The sequence below is a fragment of the Pimephales promelas genome, chromosome 21 (genome assembly GCF_988280905.1).
Source record: "Pimephales promelas chromosome 21, fPimPro1.hap1.1, whole genome shotgun sequence".
Lineage (NCBI taxonomy): Eukaryota > Metazoa > Chordata > Actinopteri > Cypriniformes > Leuciscidae > Pimephales > Pimephales promelas.
Window position 1 is genome coordinate 14,395,888 of NC_142789.1, and position 20,389 is coordinate 14,416,276.

Genomic DNA, 20,389 nt, shown 5'->3' on the forward strand with positions numbered 1-20,389 from the left:
TCCTATGTGAGGATCGCTACTTAAAATGTGCCAATGACGTTGCACGATGTTCTTTAAACTATTCGAGATATGGCCATAAGTCGATACACAGGTGACCGGGGTGTTATTTGATTTTACCTGATCAGTGCGTTTAGTCATCAAGTCAGTGCGCTGTACACTGCGCGCGCGCTCTACACAATCACGCACTAAATTGTGTGTATAGCCCCTATCTATAAATCTTTGGCATAGCTCTCCTGCTTGTCGCTCAAAATCTTCATCATTACTACAAATAGGACATAGGACAAACGTTCCAAAACTTACCGCGAACTTGCTATAAACGAGCACCCAGCCTGAGAGATCGATTAGTGCGCTCGCACCTTCCTGCGCATCCACAGGCGCCTTTCCCTTTCAAAATTCCTCACGGTAATTTCAAGTGTTTGAATTGTGCTGCATGTAACTTTATGCTGACAGACAATACGTTTACACATCCAAAAACAGGCAGAGTCTATAAAGTTAAGGGCAGAATTACATGTCTCTCTACCTTTATTGTGTATTTATTGACTTGTCCTTGTGGGCTTCTTTATGTGGGCAAAACGAAGCGACAACTGAAGACCCGAATTTTTGAGCATAAGTGTGCTATTAGAAAGAATGATGAGAAATCTTCAGTTGCAAGACATTTTAATTCTGAGGGACACAATGCCAATATGCTTAGATTTATGGGTCTGGAGTGTGTTGGTCGGTCTTCAAGAGGGGGAGACCGTGAGAACCGCCTCCTCCAAAGGGAGGCTTGGTATATTTTTAATTTCAACACATGCATTCCCAATGGTATGAACGAGGATCTATCTTTAACCTGTTTTCTTTAAAATATACTATGAGAATTGTATTACATATTGTAGCCTATCTAATTATGAGTATTTGTCTGTCATTAATGGATTCATTGGCAACACGTGCATCATTCTAAATCATTGGTTGATGTGATTATGGGTGTGTTAACTGGTGTGGGCATTTAAGACTGGATAAGGTATTGTTCTTTTGCACACTGAAGAAGGCACGCGCCGAAACGCGTTTGTGTAATAAAACTGTATATGCAAAGTGCGGCCTCTCTCTTCCATACATGCATTGTCATTATTAGGCCAGCACTCTTAAAACAATTTGAGATATAAACTTTGAGTGAAGCCTGCTCCAACCTCCATTTATATCAGACTGTACACAATAATGAACAATACAAATGTTATGTAAAATGTAAACATACTATATAGTATGCATAGTTTGTTTTTGTTTTTACAGTATATAGAGTGAGTGATTTGTCAAAAGCTAGTTAGCTAGTAGTAATAATAATAATTCATTTTATTTGTTGGGCGTCTTTCAAGACACTCAAGGACACCTTACAAAAAGTAAAAAGTAAAATTTTGAATTGATATGAAATCTGATTGGAAACCAATGAATGTTCCCTAAAACTGGAGTAATATGCTCATTCAACAGTGTTTGTGTAATGATCCGAGCTGCTGAATTCTGAACCATCTGAAGTTTATCAATACAGGATGACACTCAGACTCTTAACCTGAGAAGAAAGAAAGATAACAGAGTCGGCGATAGTAAGTGTAAAACTTCCACAATTCCGCAGTTTTGATTGAGTACCTACTATTAAAATTTTAGTTCCCTTTCAGTCGATCACGTGCGGCGTAACATCGATGTGACAATGTAATCGGGACCACTTCAGGGATCGCATCACATGCCCCACTCCGCAGCGTGGGTATAGCAGCTTCGAAATCCGTTGGTAACCGTTGGTTGGTTGTTCCAAACTCATATAAATTACTAAGATCATGTGTGTGTGTGTGTGTGTGTGTTTGTAAGTGAGCCATGATGCTAAATATCCAGCTTGTTTTTAAGAATTTTGAGAGTAGTCTAAAATTCTATTGAAATTCTGAGCCTGTTGATCGCCAACTAGTAGTGAAATCATCACAGATCCATTGCGTGGGTATAAACAGGAAGCGGGCGCACGCACACATTGTCTTTCACTTAGGAGCCGAGCTTTCGTCTGACTGAGTTCTGCAGACTGGTGCAATGTTTAAGATTCTAGAAAAGCAAGACTCTGTATCCACTGCTGGTGTGACTGTGCGATCAGTGGTGGCCTCAAGGATTTTTACAGCATTGCTTGTGTGTGTGTGTGTCGGTCTTGGTGGTCGTTCCTCTTTGAGAGTGTACCCCGATTACACCACGGCTATCCTTGGGTACTTTGACACTGAATTTTTGTGTTTTCACTAAAAGAGCAACAGGATGTTTCAGGATGTCTTTCCGCTCGTGCGTTTATGGATGCGGTCATTCCCTGGCGCCAGCAGATGGTCACAATAGTTCCTTTTCGTGTTGGGCATTCAGCACACTGAGGCAACTTTTGTGAATAGTTCATGTTTTCATTGCGGGAATATGACTATGACTGTGCTGAGATTGAGACTTGCTTACCTCAAGGGAGGTGCAGTCCCCTCGCCTATGTCCCGATCTAGCTTTTATTTTGGACCTCAAAATAAACCTACTTTTGTGCATGGTCAGGGTGATCTGAGGGTGATCTGAGGATTAATGTGAGGACTTCCCCGCTGAGGCAATCTCCTTGGGTCCCTCACATCTTACAAGCGCTGCAACAACCAGCCATGTCCTTTGGGGCTCTGCTTGATGATCAGATGTCGATCACAGCATTGTAGGGGGAGCTTCAGTCCTCTGGAGATGAGGATTCGGCTGTGTTGCCCCCTTCGAAGGAAACCGCACGTTCCATTGGTCAGGCGATGTCCACCTTGGTGGTCCAGGAGCACCACCTTTGGCTCAACCTGGCCGATATGAGGGACACCATTAAGAATCGGTTCCTGGATGCCCCTCTGTCCCAGGTTTGGTTATTCGGCGACGTGGTTGACAGCTTTGCCCCATCCGTTCACTGGTCGCAGACCCTCCATCCGCTCGTCACTTAGGTCGACCTCCTGGGGCATCCCCCGCTCCTGTGAAGCCCCAGCAGCAGCCACCATCCAGGCCTCAGTGTGGACCCCACAGGTTTATCTGTTTGCCGCCCCGGACAATTCTCACTACCAGTCGTTCTATTCTCTGACCGAGGGGACCCTCGGCATGGATGCTCTGGCACACAGCTGGTCCCCGGACCTACGCAAGTATGCGTTTCCCCCAGTGAGCCTTCTTGCACAGACATTGTGCAAGGTCAGGAAGGACGAGGAGCAGGTCTTGTTAGTTGCGCTGTATTGGTCCAACCGGATCTGGTTCCTGGAACTGGTGCTCCTCGCAACAGCCCCTCCCTGGCCCAGGATCTGCTCTCTCAGAGACGGGCCACCCTATGGCACCAGCATCCAGACCTGAATGCCATATTCTTCGTTACAGCTTTGAGGGATGAATTCCATAAATACTTGGAAAGCCATGGAGTTCACAATGTTACCTCATACATATCAGTCCTTTATTGCCCACCTTAGAAGGCACTTTGAAGTAGGTGGTATTTTTAAAATAATGGTTGTGCCACAGAAAGTATGTTCTATTTGCTCAGCATAAATGAATGTTGGCCACATGCTCTCAAAGTTGAAGGAACTTAAGGAGAAAACGGAAGAGGCAGACTATGAAGAAGAAATACTCATTTACAGTTATCTGATGCTTTTATCCAAAGCGACTTACAAGTGCTATATATGTCAGAGGTCGCACGCCTCTGGAGCAACTAGGGGTTAAGTGTCTTGCTCAGGGACACATTGGTGTCTCGCAGTGGATTCAAACCAGGGTTTCTCAACCCAAAGGCATGTGCCTTATCCACTGCACCATCACCACCCTAATACTCTGCATACTTCTTGCAGAATATGAAGAAGAATGTGAGTTGACACCATAGTCTCTTCCTACAACACTGCAACTAGAATACGGAAGGAACTCCAGGACCAACCTAAGCAGGCCCTGAAGGAAGCAAGACAAGCCAGAACAGCTCAAGCCAGAGGAAGTCACCAGATCGCTGGCAGTATGACTGAAGACCCAACACTGCAGCAAGATATCATACCTGGAGGCATCCCAAAGATTGAGCTGTTATACCACCTGGCATGGATGATAACAGATGCATCTCCAGAGTTAGGTGAAGACGACCGGGTGAAAGTTAGTCTTAAGCAGCAAGAACAAGTTCTCAACCTTGCCCAGGATGTCTGCCAAGCAGTTGCCAAGATCCCAACACCGAAACACGTTGGGATAGCCGTTAAGGAAACCAGAAGTCAACCGTGTCACTCCTAAATAGATTTAGGAACAGCATCAGCTACAAAGAAGTACATATATTTTACAACAATGGCAGTTGAAGAGCAGACAACTAGGGATGGTGCCTTCATACCAACGAACCTGAAGGTTTGACGATTCACACAGTTTGATAAACTTGACTTCCCAGAGTACACAAAGGATGGACGAACACTGCATGGCAGTTCATTCCAAGCATTTACCATCCCAGATACCATCCCCGCAACTGTGATAAGCTATGGTCCCATCTTCCCCAAGTCACCAACAAACTATTGGAGGACCTGGAACCAAATTGCACTGCTCCTACATGGAAATCATTCCAACATTTCTCATCCCAGATACCATCCCTGCAACTGTGATCAACTGTGGTCCCTTCTTCCCCAAGGCACCAACAAACCACATCTGATCATCACTGAGCGGGGTGGTTATGGCGCAGTGGATAAGACACATGCCTTTGGTGTGAGAGACCGGGGTTCGAATCCACTGTGAGACACCAATGTGTCCTTGAGCAAGACACTTAACCCTTAGTTTCTCCAGAGGTGTGTGACCTCTGACATATATAGCAATTGTAAGTCACTTTGGATAAAAAGCATCAGCTAAATGAATAAATGTAAATGATCAATTCACTCCTCTTTTTTCATCTACTATTCTTCTCTCTTGTTCAGTCCACTCCTGTCCTCTTCACTCTAATCTCATCATTCTACTCTTCCCTTCTGTTCAATCCTCCACTCCTCTTTACAGTCCTTTCCAATCGTCTGCTGACTTCTCTTCTCGTTACCTTTTCCTCCACAGCAAACCCAATTAGATCAGAACCAAATCTGCCAATGGAAAATATTGTGCATTCGGGTGAAAGAAATCTAGATGTTTGACACTAGGTAACTAGCTTTTGACAAATCACTCACTCTATACTGTACAGTATTAAAAAACAAACTATGCATACTATATAGTATGTTTACATTTTACTGAACATTTGTACTGTTCAGTATTGTGTACAATCTGATATCCAATATAGCTATATATTGTTTTTTTGTGTCTGTGTGGCCATTCGTGCACAAGCTAACTAGCTAAACTTTCTAAATCTGAATGTAACAACTAGCCATGTTGCTAATTGCTAATGGCAACTAACGTTTAATGTAGCCTTTAGTTATCCTTACTAGCCTACTATCTGTCTGACATGAAAAACACTTCAAGGACCACACCAGGCTTCATACAAGTTTATTTCCAATGATTCCTCGCTCCAAACGTATCAGCATTTATTCTCATATCTATTTCTTTACCTAACAAGTCCAGTTGAAATTTTGGCAATTTCTCAACTTCCGGTTGAAGCTTATTGAACATATAGGACACATACCTCTATTAGAGAATAATATCCTAAGCATTTAAAAAAAGTAAGTCTCTACTCTCTACCCCATACCTGTGAGGAGTAATGCCGTTTAAAGAAACCACCGACATTAGCTAAAACGGCTAAAGCTAGCTAAGTAAACTAGTAGAGAATGAATGCTGCTGCTACAGGGATATGTTTGGGATGAGGAATCATCAGAAATATTATTGTTTGAAGACTGGTGTGGTCCTTTCAGTTAATTACAATTACAGTATCCATATTACCATTCTTTTCCCAAAACTCTGGGGCAGACCTACCGGTATATTAGTCACTATCACTTACCACAGACAATGATGAGCAGCTTCGAAGTCTGTTGGTAACCGTTGGTAACCATTGGTTGGTTGTTCCAAACTCATAAAAATTACTAAGATCATGTGTGTGCGTGTGTGTGTGTGTTTGTAAGTGAGCCATGATGCTAAATATCCAGCATGTTTTTAAGAATTTTGAGAGTAGTCTAAAATTCTATTGAAATTCTGAGCCTGTTGATCGCCAACTAGTAGTGAAATCATCACAGATCCATTGATTTTGTTTGGATTTTTATAATTTTTTCTGTGTAATGAGTATAGTGTTTGGTGAAAAGAATGGCATATTGCCTGATGTCATAACTTAAGGGAATAGTTGATTGCCAATGAAGTAAAGATGAAAATAGTGGAAAATAAGTGAAAAAACGCCTGTTTTTTTGCATTAAATTGATGCGAAATCATGTAGAAATGTGTTTTAAGAATTATTTTTTCAGTGGATGTTGTCCGCACATGTGTTCTGTGTATCTGGAATGCATTTATTGAGAACCTACCCAACCCACTGAGGATTTGATGAAAAAAATAATTTTTCACATTTTTCTGATAAAAAATAAAGGGTGCGTACACTAAAATGGCCACAATTTTTTTTCGCGATATTTCCGGCAGAGCAGACCCTCTAATTATTTGTTCTTAGGGTCAAAGTTAACAGAAAAAACACAAATAAAAAGTATGGCAGACCATGTCAGGTTCAACCCATTTTATAGAGCTTTTGAGACTTTGGCTCCCCGACTATTATGCTGCATTAGGGACATTTTTGGTCTTTTGCAGTTTAATTTCTTTGACCATTTTGGCTGTTTTAATGCAAATGGTATGAAATTTGGCAAAATTGTGACTTTTTGGATACATGTAAAAAATGTGATCCCATTTTGCAAAATATGTATAACACACACTGTGTAGATCAAATAGTAACACTCAGCACCATAAAGACCAAAAATGGCCCATTGAAACCCATTAAAACGTTGTTTAAATCTGAGGCTGTCAGTAATACATGAAACATGACTTTTGAACAAACATCCTTTCATTTTGAAGCAAAAGCATTATATTTGCATTATATAGTGTATTCCACCAGATGACGTCACTACATATTTATTCCCTATGGGTGGAAATGCACCTTATTTTAGGCAATAGGCAATGTTTAATAGGTGGCCATTTTTGGTCTCTAACGCGCTAAGTGGGATTTTTTGCAAAGTGGGACTGTGATAATCCAAATCTAAAGTTTTCTCTTTGCATTTAGTTTATTGAAAATAATTGAATTTTTGTGTTTTTTCCTCTTATACAAATCGATGGTTTCGCAAACAAAACTGGTAATTAAAGGGTTAAAATCCTGAAATTAAATACATTTTTGGTAGTTATGATGAGGACTGATGCTGGTTAAAAGATTTAACTTGGTAAAAGTGGAAAATAATAATAATATATAATATTTTAGGCAATGTTTAATATGTGGCCATTTTTGGTCCTTAATGCACTCAACGGTGTTAAAAATCTAATGCAGCACAAGGGTTAAATTCCATTTGTTTTTGTTTCTGTTTTCAGGGGTGGTTTGAAGATTTTCATTTGAAGATGTAAACACTTGATCAGACTGAAAACTGAATCTGCACATGTGCAGTGACATAGAAATGGCATAATGATGTATGACACACAGAATGAGCTTTTGTTGATGATGAACGAAGGATTCTCCTTCCACTCATCACCTGTTAAGTGGTGCAGGACAACCAACAGTCCCACCAGTCCTTCAAACTCTCATCCACAGAGGCTTTGTTTTCGACATGGAAAGGGGCATTTTTACTGCCTGGTAAATATAAGCGGCACGGCACAAGACTTTATGTGCCCATCGTCTCCATAATTAGGACCCAAATTAGATTAAAAAATAAAGTCTTTTTAATAAAAGTTTTTTTTTATTATTTAGAAAAGAAGCAATGGTAGGAAGACCACTATGTGCATCTTGAATCGGTAAAAACACTGTATATTTGTCAAAAGATCAAATGTGATTTAAAGCTTGTGACATAAATATACACATCAAAACACTTTTTTTAGTGTTCATGTAAACACTATATTCGAATTCATCAGTCGGAATGAAATTATTAAAATACAATGTTTCTGTGTAAACGTAAATCAAAAATCAAAACATAAATCAAAGTAATGATTCTCGTAATAAGTAATGATGTCTTCATTTGGACATAATAACCTGTATACATACATGCATGCATATAAACGATGAACAGTAGTGGGCCAAGAACTGAACCTTGAGGAATACCCTGTGTAATCGGAGCAGTGACAGTTTTATACCCTTGTGTAGTGATATAATAAAGACATGATAATAAATTTTAGTAGGAGAACATTGGCACTTCAACCTTTTGTCATTAATGGCATACATGTGGAGGAAGTAGAACAATATAAGTGGGAACAGTGTTTGATAATAAGTTAAAGTTTGACCAAAATACTGAAGCAATTGTCAAAAAGTCACATCAAAGAGTGAGAAAACTGAATTATTTTAATGTAGAGAGAGTTGTTCTTAAGTCATTTTATAATTCTTTTGTTGAAAGTATCTTGTCTTTTTCTTTTATCTGTTGGTTTTCATCATTATCTATAAAGAACAAAAATCGGTTGCAGGGTATTGTTAACATGTGCTCCAAAATTATGGGTGTTCCCTTATGAAGCCTTACATCTTGTTATGAACAGCAGGTTCTGAGGATGGCTCATAAAATAATAGGAGATTATAATAGGAGTACACACCCGTTTCATTCGGACTTTGAGTGGATGCCCTTGGACGACGTCTAAGGGCAAGTAATGCTCTACAATTTAAAAAATTTACTTTTTAAAAAAAAAAAAATAAACTACAAGTTAAAATTTACTACAAATTAAAAAATTTACTTTTGTGCCTGAAGCAATACGTTTATGTAATAAACTTAGGTGATGTTTTTATTTATTTAATTATTATTTTATTTTTATTTTTATTATTATGTTTTGAATGTATGTGCTAAGTGTTTTTATGTGAGGCACCATGTGAGCTCAAACTAATTGCCCCACAGGGACTAATAAAACTATAATACTTTCTGTCGCTGATGTAGGAAATGAGCCAGGAAAGAGCTGATTCAGTCTGATTTTTGGCATTTTGAATGAAAGAATGACACACTAGTTTACTTTCTTGTCAATATAATATTTGTATACTATATGTCCCATTGTAATACCATGGGGGTTTTTTTATACATGTAATTGCCAAGCTATAGGAATATGGATTCAGTATCATGCTATTAGCAATAACGTACTATTGTATCACCACATACTTCTTTGAAAGGGATGCATTTCTCAGTACAACTAACTACATGCTATTGTTCAGTGATTGCAACTACTTCCCAGAAGGGAGCGGTATATGGCCCATTCTTGTAACTTCGTCGTGGGCCCTGTATTAGGCCAATACAATTTTTTTTTTTTTTTTTTTTTTAGATGCTGAAAATGAATTGATTTGTAACAGAGTCTGTATAGTCTATGATTGCCCACTCTGTGTAGATAAATGCATTATGAAGCAGGGTTAATCAAGTTTGTCTCATGTCAGAGATGCTGATTACTTATGGTTCTTTCTTCCCCAAAGTTCCCAATGATTTTTTGATTTCACAATATGTCAGGAAAAGACAGAGAAAAAAAAAATCAATTTTCTCTCTCCATGATGATTTATTTATTGTCTCTGCTGAAGAGCTCCACTACTCCATCACAAACACACTCCAGGAATCCATAAGGTTGTAACCTCATCATAACAATTCACTGCCAAGCTGGTAAATCACTTCTCCTAAATGTCGCAGCTAGCATGAGGCCTGACTTTTGGGAGGCACTATCTAGCTAATCAGCGCAATCTGCTTCGAGCGTGTCTTAGAATAGCTGGCAAAATCTCCTCTAATCATGTAATTCATAAAACCACAATCAAAAGTGCCTCTCAAAGCATGTAAATGTCACCCTGTCGGCTCACGGCCCGGGGTTTCAGGACACAGCAATTAAGCTCAACTACCGTCTGTCTCGCTGCCAAACACGAGATCTGTAGGCGATGTGCTAATTCCTTCAACTAGTAGACTTTCTGTCTGCCTCATCTCTGCCATACATTTTTCAGACAAAAATAAGAATAGAAACAATAAAGCTGTAATACCAAAAAATTTAATAAAAAATTGATCTATCAGCTTTACACAAGGGTAGCCCCTGTCGAGACAATCTGAAATCGATCATTTTCATTATTGAGGTAATTTTGAAGGACACAGACAGAGAGACGCAGAGGAAGAGCGAGGCTCTATATGATACTTATCCCTGACTAATCCACACAGTCCACTTAAATTGTTGCTTTTTTAAAAACCTAAGGCACTTCTTTTCAAGGAAATTAGATGGTGTTTTCAAGTTGTGCAATATATTCCCAGCAAGTCTTTTGAGTTGAGTGGAAATTAATATAAAAGTATTTTTTATACATTATGTTATGATGAGTTTTAATATGTTGTCTTGTTCTAAACGATTAATTAAGGGGGTATTTTCTAAAATTAAGCAATACACTCTTAGAAGAAAAGGTTCTATATACAGTAGAACCTTAAAAGGTTCTAAAGCGCTACGTATTTGGAACCCATTAAATGCATGTGAATGATCACAAAATTCAAGATATGGGGGTTAAAAAATGTAATTTATCAATATCACACGAAGAGTGACATTTTTATCCTCCAAAAATCTGCATGATTAAAATGTGACATTAAGTTACTACAACAGTTTAATAAATAATAACTTAATTACAACTACAAAGTGTTGCAGAATAATGTAATATATGAACGAATAATAGCCTATAAAGAACCTTTGTGCCAAAAGGGTTCTTTCTTGTCATTATAGAACCTTTTTTTAGCATAAAAGTTCCTTTGGAGTTGAGTAAAGAACCCTATGCTTCATTTTTTCTAAAATATCTTAAAATATGGAGACTTTTTTTTTTTTTTGCAAATGTTGCTATTTAAATTAAATCTTTAAATTAAATTTATGGTATCATTCATCTATTGCGTCAGTGAATCACATGGTTACATGATTTTTGCATTTTGTCAGCATCACACTTAAACACCTAGAAATACTGAAGAGCTAGAGGTGATACATGACTGTCAGCGAACACATAATGTATGGAGTGCAATTTTAACACCACTGCAAGATGCATCAGTAAATAATCTAACTGCCCATTTTAAAAGTGAAGAGAAATTCATTGGAAGTCTGGCAAAGAACACATTTCTGTTTGATTCTCGTTTCATACAAGCAAGGCCATTTCTAGACATATGCTGTAAATTGGTCAGAAGTGACAGTAAAAGCATTAATATTACAAAACATTTTTATTTTCAGTAAATGCTGTTCTTTTGAACTTTCTAGTCCAATAATCCTGAAAAAAATGATCATGGTTTCCCTCCAAAAAAATATTAAGCCACACAACTTTATCACTGATAATAAAATGACATTTTTACTGAACGCCAAATCAGCATATTACTGTAGAATGATTTCTGAAAGAATTATGTGACACTAAAGAGTGTGGTAATGATGTTACAGTGGTTCAGGAAAGGAAGAGGAGAAGGAGAGGTGGATCTGATCACAGCCAGTTTGCATTTTAAGCAAAAAAAAAAAAAAAAAAAACACAACCAGTCAAGAACAAGGCTTAGACTCAGGAGAAAATGTTAAAGCTTTTCAATATAGTGTAGGCAATAGTGTTGTCACGATACCAAAATTATTGTTTCGATACCGATACCAAGTCAAGAACCACGATTTCGATACTTGTTCGATACTTTTCCTGAAAAGGAAAGTGTTTCTTACAGGGCGTTTCACATGCACCTTTTTTGTGTAGGTCTGTGCTTTTTAAATGCTGTAATAACCTAATATAAATAAATCGATATTTTCGAATATAAAAAAAAAAACATGCACATGCTCTGATTATAATCATATAGCCTAGATCATTTTAGCTGATGTTTTGTATCCTTTATTTTAGCAGCTTGCAAATTATTTATGCTATCTATGAAAGTTGGGGTAAAAGTAAAAAATCTAGTTAAATAGTAGATAATTTATTTTGCTATTAAATAAGAGATCTAGCACTAAAATCTGTTGTTTTTTTTTAATCAAGCGGAGCGCTCTTTTTCGCTGCTATCAGTTGCATGGTCTTTTGCATGATCTTCATTCGGACGTGCGCTTTATTCTATCACCGTTGCAGAGACTATTGGCTTTATGCACAGCTGCACTACTTCCTGAACTTCAGCCAGCTCCTTGTTTCCTGTCTGCCATTATTGGGCAAACTTGATTCCTTCAGGTGTGCCTGATTATTGTTGCCATGACTACTGAGGTCAGGCACACCTGAATCAATCAATTTGTCCAATAATGGCAGACAGGAAACAATGAGCTGGCTGAAGTTCAGGAAGTAGTGCAGTAGTGCATAAACTGTATATGAAATTAAATTATTAAGGATCAATAAATAAATATTGATACAGAAAACAAGAAATTACATTTATTGATTGACTGATATTTGACATGCACAAGCGATGCACACAGCAGCGCTGTTTAGGGCGGCTTCGTGTTAAATAGCCACTAACAAAGTAATCTTTTCACATAATGTTCTCCAAGCAAGTGTACATGTCAGCATTATCATGAATTTCAAAAGATTTGAAGTTTTGCTGGTAAAAGAAGAGCTTATTGATGCACTTTATCTATCTAATATTTTATTCCAACTGTTACGCCTGATTGGAGGCTGCCATAAATATTTAGTTGGAATGTAGAGTTTTGTTTAATGGTGCAACATACAAATATTTAGTAGTGCGTACTGGTGCAACCAGCCCCAGGAGACCAGACTCTCCGCTGTGTTGTCAGCTGTCTGGCTCAGCTCACGTGCCTCAGTACAGTAGATGTACACCCCTACTGTTTCTCTGTGCTCTCTCTATTAATCAATTGAATTGCTGTCCTTCAAAACGGACATCCGGAAAGTTCACTACACTTTGTATTGCGTATTTTATCATGCGAAGGGATCGGAAATGACCTCTTTGTCTGAGAGCTGCACACTCTTTAAGTATTGTAGCCTCTCTCAAAAACTCAAAATAACATCCACTCTTTTTCTTTTACTTGTGGTTTATGTCCCATTTTGCAAGACGGTCAATAGAGTATTTATACCTGACCCTTTGAGAGGCAGAGATAAAATAGGCCATTTACACTGCATCACTGCCTCAGCGGTATAAGCCACATTTGTTTTTCACTTTTCTCTAAAATATTAGCTAATTATTTTCACTGGAATATAATCAATGGTATTGTAAATCAGACAAAATGTCCCACCTCTTCTATTCATAAAATAACCTGATAATCTGTTACAATAAATGGGTTGCATTTTCACTATTGAAATTTTTGCTGCTTGTTCAGTTTACTTGAGTAATGAGCTAGAGATAATCCTTAAACATTTAGTCATAACTTTAAAGATCCCCTCCAGTGGAATGTTCTCCTTAAAACGGCAGTGTTTCTAAGTGTTTTGTTTATCAAAAAAAACAAAAAAAAACAAAAAACGACCTTGTAACCATTCACGTCGACGTGTGGGCGGGCTTTAGCATATCATTAACTGCTGTGAAGCAGGGTAGTCTCAAGAGATCCTGGTATATTCTTCTGTTAAAATGAAAAATTGGGTACTTTTGAATTATGAATTAGGTGAATTACAGTATGTATAGGCCTATGATGCATATTACAATGTAATGATGAACTTAATGCCTTTCTCCACTGACTTTCAAACAGGAACATGATGTGTAACATTTGCAACACATTTTAAGCTGTTTGTCAAGCCAAAGGCAAGTCATAAATGTTATGTGTCTGACGTAGAGAGCAATACACATTACCATTCTGATACATACATCAACTTGTTAGACAACCATGTATGATTGGGGGCGGGGCTCATTTACATATAAATTCTAGTCTTGTTGTACAAGCCTAAATTGTGTGAAAAAATGTTCCTCATTTTAAATGGTTTTAAATCAAGATTTAAGAAATTAATATTTTTGGATGAAATTTATGAGCAAATAAATGTTGGAAAAATGTTAATATTTGAACAAACTATTCCTTTAATTGTGAATTCAGTTCATTTTTGGTCACAGGGGATACATTGAATAAACCTCAGATTGCAGAGTCAGAGCTATCCATTTTATATTGGATTTTATCTTTCAACTTCTTGGCATTAAAAAAGAAATACACAACCAGGATACATTCAATAGATGTATTGTGCTATAAGATATAACTCTTCTGGAGAGGGTTATTATCTCTTCACAGCAGGCTGTGTTCAGCCGTCAGTGTGGCAAAGCAATGTTGAACTTTTTAGCGAGAGCAACTAATTTGACTTGCGAGATGAAGAGCAGCTTCTGTTGCTCCGGTCTGCCTGGGTGAAAAAGAGCGAAAACAAATTTCTGTCATGTTTTCTCTTGCTCAAAAATGTGCAGACAAAAGACGTGGAGAAGATTGCGATGTAGCAGACGAGGGGGTTAAGATGTCAGCTTCCCCAACCACCTGTCCTCTTTCTCCACCATCGCTCCCGCTAGTCTGATGCTCTGTGAAATGGATTCACTCAGTCCATCATCTGGTCCCCTGTGTGCATTAGAAGATTGGAGCCGCTGAAGTGGCCTTCATGCATTTAGAGAGGATTTGCTTTACTTAGAAAGTGCTAAAGGTGTTTGGTCGACGGATGTGTGTTGTTGTCTGACTATATCAGTTTGTGTACTTTGTGTCTATTATCATAGTGAAAGTGAATGTTTGTGTATTTATGGATGCCATTTCAAACAGTGAAGGAAATTGCATTCTTGTCTTCCTCTAACTTGGCTCTTTGACAAAAATCTCTTCAGGTCTCTCACCCTTTATCAACAAATGATCGATAAAAAAAATAGACACATCACTGGCGATGTGCAGAGACTGCTGAAAAAGCAACCAATTAAAATTCATTTGTGCCTACTAAAATTAAAGTAGTTCACTTTTGAAAAAAAAAAAAAAAAAAAACTTTTGCTGATAATTTACTCACCCCCATGTCATCCAAGATGTCCATGTCTTTCTTTCTTCAGTCGAAAAGAAATGAAGGTTTTTGATGAAAACATTCCAGCATTTTTCTCCATAGAATGCACTTCAGTGGGAACCAAATGGTTCATGGTCCAAAAGACACTTTTAGTACAAACTGCGAACTGTTCAAAGGGCTTTAAATGATTCCAGACGATGAATAAGGGTCTTATCAAGCGAAACAATCGCTCATTTAAAAAAAAATAAATAACAAAGTTTAAGTTTTATAAGCTCAAATGCTCGCCTTACTCTGTACTGCGATGCACGTTCGTGACTCTCCTGTTTGAACTCGTTCAGTAAAATGAACGAATCTTTTTCCGACTTAATTCGTTCGTTTCGTTTGTTGAATGAACCAAATGACTCGAAAAAAGATTTGTTCATTTTGATGAACGAGTTCGAACTGGAGAGTCACAAACGTACTTCACAGAACAGAGCAAGGCAAGCATTTGAGCTTATAAAACTTGAACTTTGTTATTTATTTAATAAATGAGCGATCATTTCGTTTAAAGCCCTTTGAACAGTTTGCAGTTTGTACTGAAAGTGTCTTTTGTACCTTGAACCGTTTGGTTCCCACTGAAGTGCATTATATGGAGAAAAATGCTGGAGTGTTTTTCAAAAACCATTTCTTTTTGACTGAAGAAAGAATGGCATGGACATCTTGGATGACATGGAGGTGAGTAAAATATCAGCAAAAGTTTTTTTTTTTTTTTTTTTTCAAAGTGAACTACTCCTTTAACTACTTTCCCCACCATTGATGAAAATTTCAGTAATTCAGTAAAAATGCTTCACTGTGTTTTGTGTTTTCACTGTTATACAGTATAGGGGGCGCTATTAGGCATCTTCTGAAAGAGTGCTGAATCTCCTAATCAAAACACAGGTGAAGAAGCAGGAACGAGTGATAGCATGCAATCATATGCGTATGTAAAATAATACGATCATCAATATCAATTCAAAACTGTCTAATGTGAATGAAATGTCTACCAGGACGAGCTATAGGACTGTGTAGCTTTGGGGGTGTTGACGGACTCGATCTGCTCCATCGTTTTGATCACTGTATTGAATCGTATCTTATCCAAAGCAGATGTTCTGTTCTTTCCAAAGACATGTAAACGAACCAAAAACGGGAAGATGAGACTCATAGTCGTGATATTGCCCATCACAGTTCGGTACAGGAATCAGAACTGCGTCTCCTTCCAAAGAGTGTCTTTATGGGTGTGACGGAGGGATGCCTGTTGTTGTTTTGACTACTTTAAACATTTTATAAGTTCTCTACAAGCTCTCAGCTGGTCTAAATACCGTCATGTAGGCTCTGCACATTCAACAAGCACATTAAGCCCAGCCAGCACACAGCATATTTTTAGATGTTCATTACGTTTCGTCTCGAAATATAGGCTGTGTCAAGTCATAAAAGCTGATCAATCACGTTGTGAACGTATCCCTATGCCTAGGTTCGGTGTTAAACATGCCGATATGAATGCTAAGCAGACCAGAACTTCTCCTCTGGCAGATCACCTCTGCCCTTTCCCAGCTCCAGCAATGCTCAAAACAAAAGGAATGAACAGAGAGAACAAGGAGAGAAGTTGAAGGGCTGGGTAGGGCACTCTCAGACAAGCTAACAGCCTCTGTTAGGTAATATATAATTTTACACTTCATTTTCTTAAATCTCACTCGAGATTTTTGACAATGTCAAGTTAGAAAGAGGCTAATCACAGTCTTTTCTTGGTCTCCCTCCACCATCCAGGCCTTTTTAAAAGGAAACAGAGAGCTACTTTTATGTGATCTTGTTTTTTTTCTACCAGAGCTCAAAGCCACATGTGTGCATCCAATGTCTTCTCAGTAAATCCAAGTCACTCCTCCCTGGTCCTCGAAAGCGGAATGTTTACTTACAAAAAAAAAAATGCTCTCTACACCTGCTTTTCCTCTTCTGCTCATTTATAAACTCTCTGAATTACAATTTCACAGAAAAAAGCTAATTCAGAGACTCATACGGTACTACACATTTATTCTTGTTCTGAAATAAATGGTTATAGAAAGATTTGTCACCCGTAAATTCCACAAAAACAAAGGCCATGTACACATTAAAACTCCATGACAGATATTATCAAGGTATTTTACAGAAAAGATTAAATGAAAATGTTACATTATAAAAAAGTATTGCAAATTTAAGTTTTTATGTCAGTATGTTTTAAGTTTTTTTTTTTTTTTTTTTTTTTTCTGCAAACCTAAAAGCTTCTTAATGTTAAAGATTACAATTTAGGCCTAAATGTTTTTTTTTTGTTTTTTTGTTTTTTTGTTTTTTGTTTTGTTTTTTCGTTTTTATCAATGAACAAAATATTCAGCACAACTGTTTTCATGAGAACCAAATCAGCATACTAAAATGATTTCTGAGAGATCGTGTCACTGAAGATGCTAATGATGCTGAAAATTCAGCTTTGCAGAATAAATTACATTTCAAAATATAATTAATAGAAAACAGTTATTTTAAATTCTGAGTTAAAACTATTAATGTGTTTTACTGTATTTTGATCCAATTAACAGCAACATTGCTGGCCATTACAGACACAAAAAAAAAAAAAAAACATTAAAAAGGTAGGTTTTTTTAAAATCGTCCCCTTGGAATTATAAGGTTCTATCTGACATTTTTGTCAAAATTGAGTTATTCACATTTTCTTATTCTGTGGCAATTTATTTACATTATGTGATGTGTTTTGTACATTTAGGGTCCCTTTTATTTTTATGTTTGAAAGAAACATGTTCCACATACACATTTTCCTATATGGAATGCAAAAACTTTGAAGCTCAATATCTCAAAACTGCTCAGAACGCAGATAGAGCCTTATAATTCCAAGGGGACGAAATATCAAAAGTGCATATTTTAAAAAGTATAGTAGAAATTATATCAAATTACATGAACCAAATAAAATGTATATTGCCTATTGTTAAATGCGAACGTTTTGGACATGCACCACACGTCTCAAAAAAAATTATGTGGTGTGTGTTTGTGTGTATCCAAAACGTTCGCTCTTTCTGAGCTTTAGAGGGAGTGAGATGTCTGCCTTCGTTGGGAGTAATTTCCAGGCCCTGCGTGTGTGGGCAAGTGATATGTAGGCAGCAGGCTGTTTCTAGGAGCTTCTCATTGCTCTCTCACGGGCACGTAGTGCTGCAAAATTCCATTAACAATCTCACAGCTCGGACGCGACTGCACACTGAGTCTGGCCGCACAGGTGGGCTGTCATCTCTCGATAGAAGAGCAGCCCCTCTCTACTCAGTACTACCGTCCTCCCGTGGCCAGTCATGTAGAATATTCTGGCAATCCGACTATAGTGAGAATTGGGGTTAACACAACAGGAAGGTCCTGTGATTTTCTGGAACACAATAATAACAGCGCCGAAAAAGATCTGAATCTTGCATTCTGCCTATCACCATGCATTATGAGGGGTCTTCAAATTAGCAGAAGTCTTATTAGTTATATTGTAACAGAAGTATTGTTAGTTCTCTATTATTTAACTGGCAAATAATTGACAATAAAATGGCTCACGATTTGTATTTCCACTCCACTTATGTTTCATTTATTGTTTTGTGACTCCTGTAGGGGGCGACAAAAGTATCATTGAATCGCTCACTCAAATGATTCGTTCACACTTCTCTGAGACGTGCAACAGTCATTTTTTTATTTTCTGTGGGGTTTGGAATACTTTTTGGTTGGAGAAAAAAATAGACACGGTAACTGGCAATATTTAATACTCGATAAATACTAGCTTTGCATATTGAAATGCTGTAGTAGGCTATAATCGACCTGGCCTATCAGTGGCAACACTAGTGCTGTTTTTCCAAACATTGCGTGGTGTGCATGGTGAGGAAATGTGCTTTCTATTTAACGTTACCTATTATTGTTCCTAAAGAGAGTACCAGAACCACTCCCTAGTATCCAAACTCAGCAACTTTAGTATGAACGTGTTAATAAAGAGTTAGACAATAATTTAGTTTTACTTTTACAGCGTCGTCTTCAGTAACGTTGGAGAGTTTGATTCATCAATGTGAATCCTTTCAAACTGTCCATTTTGATGAATCGTTTCAGACATCTGGTTATTTGCATGTTCAACCGAAAAATTTAAAGTATCCTTTTGTCATGTTTTAAATATCTAATTTCATGTATTGAATTATTTTTAGTATTAATTATTATTATTATTTGTTGTTGTAAAATCTGTGCAGTAAATGCATATACAAAAAATGTGTTCAGTAACGGTTTGGAAAACATGCAAACATTATTTAAAACAAACAACAACTGCATTGGTTTAAATGTTTGCAATAAATTGCCATTAATAAATACATACATATATTCAAAGGTGAAAAATATATCAAGATTATTTATTTAATCAATATATTTTTTTAGCTGTATCATCCAGCCTTTAGTTGCTCGGCCGCATAAATGAATGCTTATTTTGTGAGTTCCCACATCCTAAACAAGTATATTTCATTTTACTGGATTAAAATTGCACTGACATGTCTGTGTCACCTCAAATCATTTAGCTAATACAAATTATTCCAATGATGCTGCATGTTTATAGTGCCTGTAAATATTATTTCAGCTCTGAGCTAGACATGCACCACAAATATCCAGGTCAAGGACTATTGTTCTCTCTCACACACATACACCACCACCACCCCCCCCCCCCCCCTCTCTCTCTCACACACACACACATATACACACTCGCTCTCTCATCTCTCACATTGTATCTTGTTTCACATTGTATATTGTATCTCATCTCTTTCTCAATTTCAGTGGTCATGACATTAAAAACTATCAATTTGTGGTAAAACACTTTTTGGTTGTACTCCCCCAAGGCATTCCCACAGTAACCCTTGACAGAAACCACCAAGACATTTGTCATTGCACTTTTTCTTTGCTTTTGTATATCCTTGCAAATGTCATTTGAAATGAGAATCTATTGGTGGCTTGGATTACATCGCATGCTCTGTGCCGTGCATCTTACAGCCTGTCATAATTTCTTTGCCCCAAGGTGTCCGTGACATTTGTTGTGGGTTCAGAAGTTCACCAAGAGACCACGAATGACTTCACCCAAATCGGGAAACCTTTTCTAATGGGAACAGTAGCTCTCGGTAAGACAAACCCCTCTCTCTCTCACGTATATATTTGGACAATTACGTCACACTCAAAAATACAGTTTCATAGCATCAGCAACGAAACGTCAAGTGACACCATCCAACATTATGTAGCTTCTCTCAGAACAAACTTAATTTTTGCAATGGCTTTTAAAGTCACCATCATCAAATAACATTTAATAAGAATATCGCATTGTTTATTATAAATTATGTGTCTGTTGCTGACAACTTTTATTATTTTTTTTTACTTATTAGTGTTAGTTTGAGTTATTTTAGCACTTTGTTAAACTAAAAGCAAATGAGAAATGTTTAACGT

The 20,389-nt window shown here is 37.5% G+C and overlaps 1 protein-coding gene across 1 annotated transcript in view; it reads left to right on the forward strand.

Moving 5' to 3' along the window:
- LOC120476142 (uncharacterized) overlaps positions 1-20,389 on the forward strand; it is a 479,146-nt gene that overhangs the window by 86,073 nt on the left and 372,684 nt on the right. Inside the window, 1 exon segment of the mRNA XM_089125368.1 lies at positions 19,971-20,070. Coding sequence (XP_088981494.1) covers positions 19,971-20,070 — 100 coding nt within the window.